At 42.4% G+C, this 16,163-nt stretch overlaps 1 protein-coding gene across 2 annotated transcripts in view; it reads right to left on the bottom strand.

Moving 5' to 3' along the window:
* IREB2 (iron responsive element binding protein 2) overlaps nt 1-16,163 on the bottom strand; it is a 41,150-nt gene that overhangs the window by 11,356 nt on the left and 13,631 nt on the right. Inside the window, exons 4-13 of one of the 2 annotated variants that reach the window (XM_083698209.1) lie at nt 15,708-15,845; nt 14,667-14,882; nt 10,626-10,695; nt 10,415-10,518; nt 9,872-10,055; nt 7,831-7,970; nt 5,702-5,873; nt 3,966-4,066; nt 2,710-2,826; nt 1,408-1,567 (exon numbers count right to left, since the gene is read on the bottom strand). In XM_083698209.1, coding sequence (XP_083554335.1) covers nt 1,408-1,567; nt 2,710-2,826; nt 3,966-4,066; nt 5,702-5,873; nt 7,831-7,970; nt 9,872-10,004 — 823 coding nt within the window. In that variant the 5' untranslated portion in view covers nt 10,005-10,055; nt 10,415-10,518; nt 10,626-10,695; nt 14,667-14,882; nt 15,708-15,845. The remainder of the gene's footprint in view (nt 1-1,407; nt 1,568-2,709; nt 2,827-3,965; nt 4,067-5,701; nt 5,874-7,830; nt 7,971-9,871; nt 10,056-10,414; nt 10,519-10,625; nt 10,696-14,666; nt 14,883-15,707; nt 15,846-16,163) is intronic. The other variant, XM_083698208.1, reaches the window with a different exon arrangement.

Genomic DNA, 16,163 nt, shown 5'->3' with positions numbered 1-16,163 from the left:
GGGGCAAAGTTATGTTGCCTATAGATAAATTACCACAACAGGTAGCTGTTGGAGGAAAGTTTGCCCTTCAGTTTAGAACAGATTATGTACATGCAGAAGGGTCTCAGGCACAAACCCTGCAATATCCCTTTAAAAAAAAGTCTCCAGCTACTGTATTTTTCACTGTATAAGAAGCACCCAGTTTTTAGAGGAGGAAAACAATAAAAAAAATATTCTGAATCAAATGTCGTTGAAGAGTCTTTGCACGGCTATCCATGAAGCCAGAACAGCAAGAGGGATTGCTGCGCAGCAATCCCTCTTGCTGTTCTGGTTTCAGGGATAGCTGCGCAGCCTGCATTTGCTCCATAAGACGCACACACATTCCCCCTTACTTTTTAGGAGGGAAAAGGTGCATCTTATAGAGTGAAAAATACGGTATGTGTTGAAGAATTTTTTGTCCACAACCCAGAAGAAATCTCTGCCCAAGTCCCTGATGAACAGTTGCCAGTTAGGATTAACAGTTCAGGGTAGATGGACAATGTATGACTCTCTGTCATTGGAGGTTTTAAAGCAGAGGTTGGATGGCTATCTGTCAGGGATTCTTCAGCTGGTATTCCTGCAATGCAGAGGGTTGGACTAGATGACCCATGGGGTCCCTTCCAACTCTACAATTCTATGATTCTATGTACGACAGCTCTAGATATCATATTAACTTCATAAGCGGCAATATCAAGCCCTGGTGCAGCATAGCCTCCATTCATTTTGATGGGGCGTAGCGGATTATGACCTTCATCCTCTTTTGATAAGCAATTTCAGAAAGCCGAAATTCTAACATTTATGCTTTTGCATAAATCCCCAGAAAGTTCAATCCTATGAGCCAGCAGGTTGACCACTTGTTTATATTAAGGCAAGAACAAAATCACAGCTTCACTGGCACAAGGTCACCATTAGCGATGCTGCTCTTGTGCTGGAAGCTAGTCCAGGACACTGCTGTTGTAGTACTGCAGGCATGACTTCAAAAACTACCACCACTTTTTCACAGGTAACGAACAGAACTTTAAACACAATAAATAATAAAATACATTTTTAAAAAAAAGAACAGCTACTACTGTCAGGTGCAGAACACTGGGAACTGTGAAAAAGCTGCCGTGTTGCACCAGGTACTGCACAATCTGTGAAGCATTTTAAAGACACACTGTTCAACAAAAAACCACAATCCCAGTACAATTTCAGCTATCCAAATTTAATGGTATTATAACTAAAAGGCACCTCCACACTTTTCAAGCTTCTGCTTAAGCTACACTGGCACAAACTCCTCTGTCTGCCTTCTATAGACATTTATAGGATGGCGGTTTGGTTAACTCGGCTCTATAACGCCATTGTTACAGCAAGAGATAGAGAAGAAAACTGAATCCAGGCAGAGTATACCTGCTCCTAACATTACAGAGGGGTTGCAGTTGTTTGTACAGCTGATTACTGCAGCAATGACGACTGATCCATGAGCCAGCTTGTACTCATTTCCTTCATACTCCACAGGAACCACATCCCTTTGCCTTTCAGCTGGAATCTGAAAGCCTTTAAAGCCAGCCTAGAGAATCAGAACAGGCATTGCAAAATCAATTACACAACAAATTCAAAGATGCTTTTAAACAAGAGAGGGGACACTAGAATCCTGTGTTGGTGTATAGCCTTGGCAGCCAGGAAGCCAAAATCCAGTGGCAACATCTCCAATAAATTGGGGGAACTAACACAAAACTATTTTATTAATTCTGATTGCAAAATCTGCATGGAATACCTCAATCTGTATCCTCCCATTCCTAATAGTTTCGTGCAGACCAAGACAAATGTTTGGTCTTCTGCATGGCAGCACGTCAACCAGTGAAAGAGACAAGGGTTCTGCACTCATGTTTGCATGTTACAGTGCCCAGCTGGGAGCATGGGAAGACATGCTATCAAGATGTGCCCTTTGACTTTCAAACATCACGACTGACAGGAAAGAGCTTAATTTTTGTTTTATAAAATGTTGTGACAGTGAAAGAAGCAGGCCTCTTTAATAATAATAATAATAATAATAATAATAATAATAATAATAATAATTTTTTATTTATACCCCGCCCTCCCCAGCCAAGGCCGGGCTCAGAGTCGCTTACAAGCAATAATAAAAACAAGATGAATGATTACAACTTAAAAACAAAAATAAAATACAACATTAAAATATTAAAATGTAGCCTCCTCGCAGGAGGGGAAGGAAAAGAAAAAAGAAAGAGGGATGGAATCAAATTGGCTCCAAGCCAAAGGCCAGGTGGAACAACTCTGTCTTACAGGCCCTGCAGAAAGAAATCAGATCCTGCAGGGCCCTGGTCTCATGAGGCAGAGCGTTCCACCAGGCCGGAGCCAGAGTTGAAAAAGCCCTGGCTCTGGTCGAAGCCAATCTAACTTCCTTAGGGCCCGGGACCACTAGGGTGTTGCTATTTATGGACCTTGAGGCTCTCTGTGGGGCATACCGGGAGAGGCAGTCCCTTAGGTACGAGGGTCCTAGGCCGTGAAGGGCTTTAAAGGTCAAAAGCAGCACCTTAAATCTGACCCTGTACTCCACCGGGAGCCAGTGCAGCTGGAAAAGCACTGGGCGTATATGCTCCCATGGCAGAGACCCTTTGCCACAGAACAGAGACCATATAATTCAAAAACATAGGAATCCTAACAGTAGTTTTTCATTTCAACTGCACATACCTTTTCATTTAAGCAGGCCTGGAAATCGCTCTTCATATTTGTAACAGCCACTCTGTCCTGTGCCCTTTTGGGACCACTTACATAGGGCATTATAGAACCCAGATTTATGCATATAACCTGATGGAGTAGAACATTTGTTAATAAATTATTGCACAGTATACATCACTGCACTGCTACCTAGGCTTTCAATATAAGCTAGCCAAAATTTGTGGACTACCTGGACAATTTTACAAGTTTCTTTCTACAAATCAGGCTTTGGCAATTTATGTAAGGCACATTTTGCAGACAAGCTGAAATTATCATCTTTTCTTTCTAGCAAAAGATGGAAAACAACTTCTTGAAGCAAGATATTCTTGTGCGATTTTAATATTTTTGAAAAAGTCACCCTAAATTAGGAGTTTACAAAGGCCATTTTACTGAACAGCAGTAATCTAAAATGCCAATAAAAAATTACTAAGATTGAAATACTAAGAGCTAGTGATTGAAATCCCAAACCACTTCGCATAGTCTGCTCCACCCCAGTTCCAACAAGAACTCCCTGCGAATATCAGAAACTGCCACAGAACATTGTAATTTGGGAGACATTTTGGGAAATCTTCAACCCACCCAGGAGGCAATATAATGTGTGCTCTTTTGGCTAAGATGTGATACCATTAAAATGCACAAAAATGCTTAACTGTAAAAGAGGCATGCACAGTAGAGTCTTCTGGTTTGTGGCAGTTACAGATGGAAAGAGCAAGAGAGCTCAAGATGCTCAGTAGCTGACTGATGGTAAAGACACCTGTCTATAGGAGCTGCCCTCCTTTGATGCTCTGAAAGCTCAGAATGCTGAGCTGCCCCCAGTGGTCTCATCCAGGTACTGATCCAAGCTCTTGCAGCTTCAGCAATGTCACAGCATCAGTTCACTGGATCTTTATTGCCCAAGCTTTATTATATTGTAGATGGGATGGGGTACAGGTGGGACAAAATGGGAAGGAGAAAGTTGGTTGGAATGAGGCAAGTATGAGGACTATATGCCCCTCAAGGTGCTTCAGGATTATAACTCCCATCACCATTGACCGTTAGGCCATGGCGGCTGGGGCAGACGAAACTTGATTCCAACAACATCTGGAGGGGGACATGCTCCCCATGCTTGGAACAGGGAATTGGGTTCTCTTGAAGGTACAGGAGATCCTATTGGCTGGTGAGGCAAGGTAAAGGGTCCAAGCAAGACTCAAGCTGCAAATATGAAAGAGGCAAGCCCATTTTGACATTACCTGGGAATATTCAGGTTCTTCTGTGGAAAGTTCATCACTTCGAAGTAGTTTCACAGTTTTAAGATATGTTTCCATCAACTTAAGCCTGGTCTCATCAAAGCCTGTGGGAAACGGTTAAATAATCAGAAAAAAATGTTTAAGTAATGAACCTTCTGCTGATATTCAAATCAGTAAGTTGATTGTGCCAAAGGCCATGACAAGTACATTAAAATGTACCTAAATACAAACACAGTAATCACATAACAAGCACCAGCAATATAAAATAAGAAAAATCAGAACACCATCAAATAACGCAATTTCACATTAAACCCCATAGTCACCAAAACAATTTACAGCAACATTATTTGCTGATATAGCAACATAACAGAGTAGCTCAATAGAACATGTGCAACAAAAGGCTTGAACTTAACTGCCTTTTCCTAACTCGAAATACCACAAGCCTCTGAAGAGTCCCTTCCAGGGAGCACTTAACTCCCAGTTTCCTGCATGCATTAGCCAGGAAAAAAGACGGTAACCCGAGTATCTACTGCAGCATCTTACTTAAAGGAAGACAGAAGTGAACCAAATCAAGTCTCTCAGATATACACATTGAGCAGGAAGATACATTTTACTTACACACACACACACACTCTACATGTGTGAAGACCCTCAGGTCCGGGGCTGCATGCAACCTTGCAGACCTCTCCACTGACAGCCTTGGGCATCTCTCTAGGCCTTGCCTCCTCAAAGCCCTTCTGCAGTATTTCTGCCTGACTGCAATGTACCCCTGAACTGTGAGCCTCGTTTGACTTGATGGAGAGACATGCACATTGGAGAGATCCAAGACTTTCACTGGATGAGAAACTATAACTCAAGAGTATGATTTCTACCAAAATCTTTAATGCTCAGATCAGCATGACAAACAGACAAAGCATGGTTTAAAGGCACAGCAGGTGCTATGTATGGCTTAAGAGAGCTAACACAGGCAGAGGCAAACTCAGCCCTCCAGATGTTTTGAGACTACAATTCCCATCATCCTTGACCACTGGTCCCATTAGCTAGGGATAATGGGAGTTGTAGTCCCAAAACATCTGGAGGGCCTATGCCATTGATCCAGCAAGTAGCACAACCCCCTCGGGTCCCATTATATGGGAATGGGGCAGGCATAACTTCAGTATGGCAAAGAGGTAAGCAAACCAAACTTCTTCTGGAGGTCTGGACCTGAACTGTCCACCTCGCTAGCTTCTTTGTGGCCTAACTGATGGAGGAAGGCTTTGCTACAGGGCCCCTCCTTGGGATCTAACTCCTTGTTCATACTTCCCTGCCACTCGAGGCCATGACGCAGTCTGTCCCAAACTTCTGGGCCCCTTCCCAGTGTCATCAACCAGCAGCTTCCCCAACTTCCTCCACCCCCACAATGGGACTCATGACGTGGACGCTTCCGATTTCCATGTAGCTGGAATGCGGCCCAAAAGTTAAGGCTGTCACCTACTGCTCTATCCACTTGTGGTTATGGCCCTACTTGCCACTGGCATGAGTCCCCCAGAAGGCTGCCCACAACAGAATGCAGCCCCAGGGCTGGGAAAGGTTCCTCGCCCCTTACACATGGGAAAATTCCAATCCCGCAACAACTGTGAAATATTACAGCAATTAATTTTGTTTAAAATGCATACAACAGTTACTTAACAGAAAGCCTCTAGGTAATATATTGCTATGGTAAAGCTCTGGAGAACCAGCTGTTTTAATTTCCGTCTTACCAGTGTGTTTTAAGTGCTTTAATGTCACATTATCGATAGGGAAAAAGCTCAGGATAGCACCATATTCTGGACACATATTTGCTATTGTGGTCCGGTCACCTATGGAGAGCTGGGAAACTCCAGGCCCAAAGAACTCCACAAATTTTCCAGACACGCCTGCTTGCCTAAGTTGCTAAGGAGAGGAAAAAAGAAAAGAAAAATCAAACGCTGCATGCAGAACAAGGAGGCATCTTATGACATAAAGGTTTAGAATAAACTACTAGCATGAGGCAGGAGACTACCCTTGGACCCTCTTAATCAGCAAGGAGCAGAGTATGGAGCATGGGATGCGGAGTGAGTGCACCTCATTGCTCTGCAAGATGTTTTGGGCAAGTGAGTCAAGCTACATGCCAAATTCTTTAAACACACCATCTTCTGGTGTCACCATTCTTCAGTGCTGCCCTTTTGTTGCACAGCAATTAGATAAGGCTGTGGGGCAATGCTTCTGAAGGTTTCAATTTCACTACCCTCTGGAGTCATGGAAACAGGGGGTGCCTACATCTAATACTACAAACTGGAAAAATAACACTTTTCCGTTTGATTCAATGACACAACTATTTAGTTTAACCCAGGGTGCATTTGATTTAAATCAAATCCATTTAAATCACGATTTAAATCACTAGTGAGTAAGACTTGATTTAAATCATTTTGTTTACAGAAAGACTCAGCCTTGCTGGCATCCTCTTAATATTTGCAACCAGATGAAGGTTTCATTTTTGGAATATTAAATTTTCAGAGTAGTTTTTACAGTTATAGCAAAAACTACTGATATAACAAAATCAGTAATTTTTGCTATAATTGTAAAGAAATATATAACTGTTAGAAATACATAGACAGATAATTATGAAATTATTGTGAGGTTTAATAAGTTAACTGTTTATATTCAGACAACTTTTCTGCTGTACTTTATTGGAAGGAGAAAAATAATTTCCTTAATAACAATTTATTTAACTAAAACAATAACATTATAGCATATGTATTCATGTTTGTTAAATGATGTAGTTAAACGGTTTTTTAAAAAACAAACTTAGACTGTGTTTAAGCACTCATGAAAAACTTAAAACAAATCCTTATTTCTTGATGAACAGCCTTTGGACTATAATGTAACTTAAACAGAAAACTATCTTTAGAAATATTTTTCTTCCAAAAGCATTTTATTTAAAAAAATCTGATTTAATTTTTTTTTAAATTGATTTAATTTTTTTTTAAAAAATCCTATTTTTTATTTTTTTAAAAAAATCATTGATCATTGATTTTTTAATCCACCCTGGTTTAACCATTACTGTATCCTTAGCATGAAATTCTGCAGCAGGTTTGGACAGAAAGCACAGTGCTGAGACACTATCCTGGTCATTGCAAGCTTTGGTCTAGAATGGATGAAGTATTCTCTTCCATATCCGCCTTACAACTAATAGTTGAAGTATGGCTATTCACCCCACGGTCCTTCGCCCTCAGTATCTAGGAAGGGAGGGAATCAAATCAGTCCCTGAGTTGACTTTCTTTTCTTCATAAACACTCAGCTGGAAGCCAACACAGAGCAGGTTCTTTAGTGTCTACAGGAGAATAGGGATGGTGGAAGATTGGCTTCAGAGAGGAAGGGGGAGGAGGTGATTCCTAGTTCAGCCCCAAGCAAAGCCTTTCTTCAGAGGAATCCAAGCAGATGGGAGCAAGGGCCTCCCATCCAAACTGCAGCAAGAAGGGAGAAAGAAGACTGAACCATATGCACACTATGTTGGCCAGGCATGGCTCTTTCTGAAACCAGAAGGTCTTTAAGGCTAGAGAGACCCACATGTGGGGTTACCATGGTGAGCTGCTTAGGAACCTGCCCTGAAACAGCTGCTCCTTGTCCCCAGTAAGGGGTAACCTGCTGAAAGAGCACCAGTTGCTTCACCACAAACTTCATTGGGTATCCATGGAGGTGGTGTTCAATTTCCCTTGTTTACCTGCCACAAAGTTTCTTAAAGCCTTGCCAAACCACTGCTAATGACACTGTAACCTTAGATAAAATCCTAGGCACTTTTATGTCACCTCCAGCAGAACTAGTAATACGTGGCCTGCTTGACTTGGCAACAAAGAGAGCTCTAATTTACCTTTGTAATGCTCAGGACCACATCGATTGATGTGGCAAGAGGGCTGGCGGAGCCTGTCAGTTGACACCCAACCACCTCAGGCAGGGTGAGGGCGACTGGCAAGCCAAGCATGACGGCTTCGGTTTCAATTCCACCCACACCTGGAAGGAGAACGTTACATCACTTAAAACAGCTTGGTCACTGGCAGATTCTTTAAAACTTCGAAGAGCATGCTAGTAGTATCTTCAGAAATCTTCTTTGTCAAAAGTCAAAACTGACTACTGTAAAATAACCCCGTATCGTCCCCATTTTAACCTGACTGGAACACACACATGGAGCTGCCTTTTAGGAAAAATGTTGGGAAATCGGATATATAAGCTCCAGGCCATACTGCCCCCCAAAAGTGCCTCTCCTCCACACCTTCCTAGATTTTAGATAGCACACATAGTTCCAACATTGGGGTTTTCCTTCATTTCAAAGGAAAAGCCAGCAGTCATCACACTAGGTTGCAACAGAAGCAAGAGAAAGGATGAGGACCGACCAATGTGTTGGTATAGCCAAAAGACCAGCAAGTTTGGACTTATCCTTGTCTTGAACATTTTCACATCAGCTGGTGATTAGAAGGACTAAGAACTTATACCCGAGTCTGCCTATTTCCTCTCCCCATCCCAATCCATTTTCTTTTTGTGTTGTGCCTTTTTAGATTGTAAACCAAGGGCAATGATGAGCAATTTTATTTATTTTTATTGTTAGTGAACTGTAAGCATTATGGGAATCTTTTTCGGTTGAAAAGCAGGATAAACATTATTTAAACTAATGTTGCATTGAACATAAATAAAAATTGAAATGGAAGATGGGGGTCACCTTCTGAGGGGTTAATGAAGAGTTTCCCATCTTTGTCTTAGTGAAAGAAAGGAAGCTTTCTCTCCTCTCAAACTGTCGGGGCAAAGGTTTCCTTCATGAAAGTAACTTTAGATTACAGAAACTATACGGATTAAGACTGCCTGCATGCAGAATGATGTGCTGTGTATTATGCATAGCATTAGTCTCCATTATGTCATGTAGTATTTTATACTTCTTCTCATACTTTCAAAAACCTAGCAGATTACTCTCTCCTAGCCCCCAGGTAGCAGTGTCTATTTAGATTTATTACCCACTGTACCCCCACAGAAAATGGAACTAAAAGAGAGGGATCAGGAGTAAAACACAGAATTTCAAAATACTGAACAAATAAGCCTCGCCTACAGAGAGTGGAGGGGACGTGGGTGGCGCTGTAGGTTAAACCACAGAGCCTAGGACTTGTCGATCAGAATGTCGGCTGTTTGAATCCCCGCGACAGGGTGAGCTCCTGTTGCTCAGTCCCAGCTCCTGCCAACCTAGCAGTTCAAAAGCACGTCAAAGTACCACTCCGGCAGGAAGGTAAGCGGCATTTCCGTGCGCTGCTCTGGTTCGCCAGAAGCGGCTTAGTATGTTGGCCACATGACCCGGAAGCTGTACGCCGGCTCCCTCGGCCAGTAAAGTGAGATGAGCGCAGCAACCCCAGAGTCAGCCACGACTGGACCTAATGGTCAGGGGTCCCTTTACCTTGCAGAGAGTGGATTAGTTGCTCTGAATACAAAAGCAGGGAAGCTCTCCACTGAGCCACAAACAGGTATGTACAGTGTCTTTGCCTGCCCTCCCCTGCCCCCTCCTCACTCTTACAGGAACACGGATGTTACGGTGGGTGAGGAGTCAGGTACAGCCAAAGCCTAATATTTTAAACAGTGAGTCTTATTTTTTAATTATTAAAGTAGTCTTTTTAAAAATTCATTGGGGGTCTGTTTAATCTCAAGACTGAATTAGTGAAGTGTGTTTTTAAGCACACAAATAATAATAATAATAATAATAATAGTAGTAGTAGTAGTAGTAGAGCATCTTTATATTTTCTCACACTTGCAACTTCCCCCTCTCCACCCAACTATCACAATAGAAACTGTTAAGGAGGAAATTAAAATAAAGAGAAAGAAATTGAAAACTAGATATGTAACAAGGAAGAACATTGTGAACTGCCAACTCATCTTACCCCATCCCAAGATTCCCAAGCCGTTCACCATTGTTGTATGGGAATCAGTGCCAACAACGCTGTCTGGATAGAGGAAGTCTTTAACATCAAATACTACTCTTGCCAAGTACTCCAGGTTCACTTGGTGGGCCATTCCTGTTCCAGGAGGAATTACTGAGACATTCCTGAAAACTTTGGAACCCCACTAGAGAGAGAGAGAGAGAGAGAGAGAGAGAGAGAGAGAGAGAGATATAAAAGGGGTGGGGAATTAAGATAAGTGATCTTCGCACTCTCTGAACCAACCAAGCTTTAGCAATGGTAACTGTAAATGAGAAAAGGTACATCAGGATTTATTATTTTTTAACCAACGCATCCCATATCTACTGGGTAAAGAAAGGCAAACTGCTGAAAATATGAGTGTCTCAGCAAGTATTAGCATAGGAGAGAACCTACATAGCTATCACAGTTCATAAGATAGTGTGCCCCTTCACACAGAAAAATTAGAGCGTCCTGCACAGGTTAAAAACTCTGCCGTTGTAGCCATGATCTGTCTCTCCATTATACCTTTCCTGAAGTATGTCAATCATAAACAGGAGTTAATTCGAGAATGAGTATGCCATTTCATGTTCAATACCAGAAGCCTCCTTTTGTTCTCTTAGTTAAATATTCTGAAAGAAAGGGGGAAGGTTCAAAACTGATTGCAGAACAGACCCAAGCAGATCTCCACCAGACCACTTTGTGCAGTTCTGCCATAAGGTTCTTCAAACCAACGTACCTTGAAAAACTGAAGTCTCTCTCTATTTCTACCAAATTCCATCTCCTGGTTTTTTAACACTGTTTCCGGCCTACAGGGGAAAAAAATCAAACCCATATAAACATTACTGTTTTCTCTCCTAATATTTCACTTACAGTTGAAAACTGAGAAGTCTGGAACTGGTTAGGAGAGGCATTTTAACTCCACAAGAAATGGCACATGCCTTCTCCACATTCCCTCTTTTTAAAACAAGCCAAGGTCTCTTGTAAAGCATGCAGTGAGTGTCTATCATGTGGCAATAAGCACTGCTTCAGGTCGCATGGGGCAAGCTGGCTTTAAAAAGATGTCTTTAAAAAATAACCTTCCTTAAGATGTGCTTTTCAGCTACTGTTCTTAGAGGTAAGTAACCTCAAGCAAAAAGCACGTTAGAGTCATGTTATGCATGATAAGAAAACCGCTTATCTTCATATCTTGTTACTGCAAATTAGAAAACCAGTAAGGTGACAAGTCAGGCATGTGCGGCTTCAGGAATCTCATTCATTTATGAGAAATTAAGAAATATATCTGGCGGTATTTCTACTATGCGTGTCCAACAATTGTCCTCCTATATTATGCTTTTGCTTAATCCCTGGCAGAGACTGAATTTTACTGCATGTGGCCAATCATCACGTCTTTCAGAAGAATGTTAAATGGATAAACCAAATTTGGCTTCCTCTCGTGGTTTGAAAAAAACAACAACAATGATTGCTGGATCACATGTGAATGCTAAGTCAGTTCTCTGGTTCATTTCCTCCCAGCCGGGGAATGGAAGAACAGCAGGATTTGAGAAGCATGTACAGTGGTGCCTCGCAAGACGAAAAGAATCCATTCCGCGAGTCTCTTCGTCTAGCAGTTTTTTCGTCTTGCGAAGCAAGCCCATTGACAGATTAGCGGATTAGCACTATTAGTGGCTTTTAGCGGCTTAGCGGATAAGCAGATAAGCGGCTTAGTGGCTTAGGAAAAGGGGGGGGGAACCCACAGGAACTCGCAAGACATTTTTGTCTTGCGAAGCAAGCCCATAGGAAATTCGTCTTGCGAAGCACCTCCAAAACGGAAAACTCTTTCGTCTAGGACTTCCGGGTCGGCGCCATCGCCGAATGGCGGACTCCCTCCGAGCTCCGGAGGGAGCCTGCTTGGCAGGGGCTGGGTCCTACCGCACCGGCGATGCGGGGACCCTTAAAAACCACGGCCAGAGGAGGCCGTGGACATGGAGACTCGGCTGGCACCGTTAGCGCCCTCCCGACTCATGAAGGAGCCTTTTTAAAGGCTACGGATCGGGTGCCGGGGAGAAGCGTGGTGCTTTGAGTTCTCTGCTATCCCTGCCGAGCGCAGCCGCATGCCAGCCGGCGGAGAGCGCTGACTTCTTCTATTGAAAATTTGGATCTAAAGAAGAACCCGTGAGTAATTGGAATATGGACTAAAAAAAAAAAAGGGATAAATTTTTAAAATTTGGAGCGAACGGGGGAGGCGGAAAAAAGGAAGTCAGCCTACCCCTAAATTGTAGAAGAGCCAAAACAAAGGACTGGACAACTAAGACCGAGTGTAACCTTATTTTGCCGAATTAGCAACTTCGCGAGGGAAAATTATAAGATTGAGCTGGAGGAGAAAAGTGGAATTGTTTTAAAAAAGCAACCCCCCCCCCCCCGAATCCCTGGAGCGATTCGTGAAACTGCCTGGAGAAGAGCAATGGAGGTTTTGACAGCTGTCAAAGAGCTGTCAAAAAGAAAGATTAAAATAGAGACTTTGTTACGAGGACTTTGCCGGTTACATTTGTTATAAATTGAACATAAACTGCTTCAAATATGGACTAACAAGTTACTTGGATTGGTGGATGTGATTCTGGAAGGGAACTTTGTTACTGTAATCCATCTAGAGGAGCTGAGGGATATTGCATGTGTTTTTGAGGAAACTTGAACAGTTGAATGGAACTTTTAATCTCCTGGGAAACTGCAGGAATGGAACATTATTTTGTCTACAGAGGTTTACACACTACAGGAAACAATGGAATTATTTGTTGAAAAATGAAAGGAACATGATGCAATGCTTTGCTCCTGAATAACAAGCCTCTGCAGAGACACTAGAACTTTTGGAAAAAGAACATTTCTGTGGGAGAACAGAGAAACAAAAAGGAGGAGAATGATTGACAAGAACAAGGAAACAACAAGAACTGGACAGAATTGGGAGAGGAAACATTTGGGATATCCAGGCTTGACAAGCTTATGGAAACAAAATTGGAGTTTTTACTCCTGGATATAAAAACCTGGATAGAAGAAATGGGCCCCTTTTTTGATAGACCCCTTCTATGATTGGACATTCGTAATTAAAGACTGGCAAAGAACCAGAGGGACGTGGGCATAATGTAATATGGGAACTCCAGGAAGATACTAGAAGTAGAGGGATAGGTGAAACGCAAAGGGGAAAGAGGGGAGGGAAAGTTGGAATCCAAAGGTTGTAAAATCACTACTCATATTTATTTTATTTCCATCTGTACTATGTTTGAAAGGGGGGAACTCGTGGAAGGGAATAGATCGATCTTAGGGGATGGGAATTTGGATAAATTGGGTTACTGATGATGAGTGTAATTTGGGGATAAGAACTTGTTGAATTTAATTGCTTATTTGGAAGATTTGGAACACAAGAGGGGGTAGGGAGGGGAAGTCCTGGTTATTGGCAAAAAGTTTATAAATTGGATTTAATTTGTTTTAATTTGTTTTAATTTGGAAAACCTTAATAAAAATTATTATAAAAAAAAAAGGAAAACTCTTTCGTCTAGCGAGTTTTCCGTCTTGCGAGGCACTTCGTCTTGCGGGGCACCACTGTACCAGCACACTTTCTTGTTCATAGGAAACAATAGTCTGTCTTACCATTCTGTGTGAACCAGGCCTTGATGAAAGTTTGCCACTGAGAAAATACACATATAGAAACTCAGCTACAGAGCCAGTGTGGTGCAGCGGTTAAGAGTGTTGGCCTAGGACCTGGGAGACCAGAGTTCAAATCCTCACTCAGCAGCGAAAGTCACAGGATGACCTTAGGCCAGTTAGAGTCTCTCAGCCTAACCTACCTCACAGGGTTATTGTGAGAGTAAAATGGCAGGGAAGAGAACCACATACATCATCCTAAGCTCCTTGGGGGGGGGGGGGGAGGAGGTGGGCTAAAATGTAATTCATCAGAATTAAAAATAAAATAAGTACCTGCACTTTGGAGCATGTCCAAAGTCTGTTTTGGGGGGTTAATCTGGCTGACCCACTGGTCAATTTAATCTGCCCCCCCCCCCAAAAAAAAAGCTCAACAACTTCAATCCTAAAAGCTCAACAACTTCAGTCAGCCCTCACACATGTTCACTTCATCAAATCTGGCCCCCTTTGAAAAAAGTTTGGGCACCCCTGGAACAAACCCAAGAATGTCTGAATATGAGGATGAGTTTGTAGCTTGATGGTACACTGTTATGCTGCTGTGAACCACCCTGGGGTCGTTGGATGAAGGGCAGCATGAAAGTGTAATAATTATAAATATAAATAAATAACATTCAGTAGGCTAGTAGACAATGTGGTTGTAGGATTCCACCATCCATGGCACCGTATGAACTGATCTGAGATAAATAAAAAACGATACTTTCCAACTTACAAAGTGAACTAAGAATTTTCTCCACGTAGATGTGTACTGTTTAAAAAAGGAGAAAGATGTATCATGTTTTGTTTTAAAAAAGAAATTAAAAAAGGAAGTGGCCTTTAGAATAAAAACATTTTTGCCGCCTTGTCAAGCATTCACTGTGGCAAAAGAAGCAAGACCTGAACTGTTACAAGCAGCCAACCTGCCAGTTTTTGATTGCCAGTAAGTTACAACTTAAAGTATGGCAGTGTTTAGTGTTAGATAAATCAGTGCCTGATAGTTAACATGCTCCATGTTAAACTTGAGGGATGTCCTGTTATAGAGGAATTGGAAGCAAGCCCTAGCAATGGCATAGATGCTTATCTGCAGGAAGAAAGCAAACTGAAAAAAGGAGAATTGGAGAGAAAAAATTACTCAGGCACTGGTTGAAGATGAAAAGGACACAGCGGAGGCGTGTTCTCAATCTGCACAGAAAGTGGCCCCGAGTTACGACCAGACTCTCCATCACATGGCCCTCTGCAGCTGGACTGGCCCCTGCACGGTAGCTTCCGAGGAGCTTTAAGTGGAGAAAGTTTTGGTGGTGGCCTCTGTGGATCACCACCTCCAGGATTGGGAGTGTTCTGTATTGCACTTTAAAAAGAAACAGAGAAAATAAACCGGCTTTAGTTTATCAAAATCTTTTGAATTACTAAATACAGTGGTGCCTCGCAAGACGAAAATAATCCGTTCCGTGAGTCTCTTCGTCTAGCGGTTTTTTCGTCTTGCGAAGCATCCCTATTAGCGGATTAGCGCTATTAGCGGCTTAAAAAAAGGGGGGGAGGAAAAAAAACTCGCAAGACATTTTCGTCTTGCGAAGCAAGCCCATAGGGAAATTCGTCTTGCGAAGCGCCTCGAAAAACAGAAAACCCTTTCGTCTAGTGGGTTTTTCGTCTTGCGAGGCATTCGTCTTGCGGGGCACCACTGTATAAACTAAATGTAAAATATATACATTAAAAACCCCAAACAAAGCAACACTAGAATAGTGAGACCATTTTTCATCTCTCAAGAGATGAGAGATGCTAATGGTTTGGTAAACTTCAGCAGGCAGGCAATTTCAGCTAGGAGACATCCACCATGCCTCTGTGTCTCGCAGAACCGGCACCTGGGTGGTGCGCTTTAGAGCAGGGGTGGGCAACTATGGCCCTTCATCTAATTTCACGAGGATGAGAAGGAGTGGGGAGTGGGGAAGGGTGGCAGAAAAGAAGTGGAAAAGGGGTTGCCCATCCACTTTTGGCTCTGGCTCTGCTTACCTCCAGTATGCAGCCCTCAATACAAGAGAGTCAGTGTGGTGTAGTGGTTAGAGGGGCTTGACTGGGAGCAGAGAGTAGGAATTTCACATACATGAAGCGACCCACATTACACTATAACTGCTACTCAAAAAGTAGAATAAAAACAAAACAGTTGTATAATAAATACCATTTACTGAAGTCAATCTGCAAGGAATGGTCCACAGTGAGATCTGTTGGGCAGGAAGGATGAACTTTTGTAGGATCCCCTCCAAGATTTTTCACAGCTTCCCTCATAGCAGCAAAATCCACTATTGCAGGAATTCCACTAATGAAAATGAAAATGACCAATGTAAAAAATATTTAGCTGCCATACAGAATAAAGACCCTTTAAAGCCAATGACACGGGCTCCATACTGGTTAACACAGCCTTAGTAGGTCCCACATGATAGCTCAGAAACACTCAGGAAAACTTTTATTTTATGCTACAGAATATCCTTGCGCTGAATGGACCAGGTGAGACAATCCTTGAAATAGAAACAAACCACAGACTTGCACACTGCATCTTACCCTCTTCACATGCTATTTCAACTCTCAGTTTCCTGTTAGTCATAACATCTGTATCAGCAATTATTGCTTGTGTCTG

Source organism: Podarcis gaigeae, assembly GCF_964106915.1.
Source record: "Podarcis gaigeae genome assembly, chromosome: 9".
Classification (NCBI taxonomy): Eukaryota; Metazoa; Chordata; class Lepidosauria; order Squamata; family Lacertidae; genus Podarcis; species Podarcis gaigeae.
Note: the sequence above shows the minus strand (reverse complement) of the source record. Positions and strands in the feature narration are given on the sequence as shown.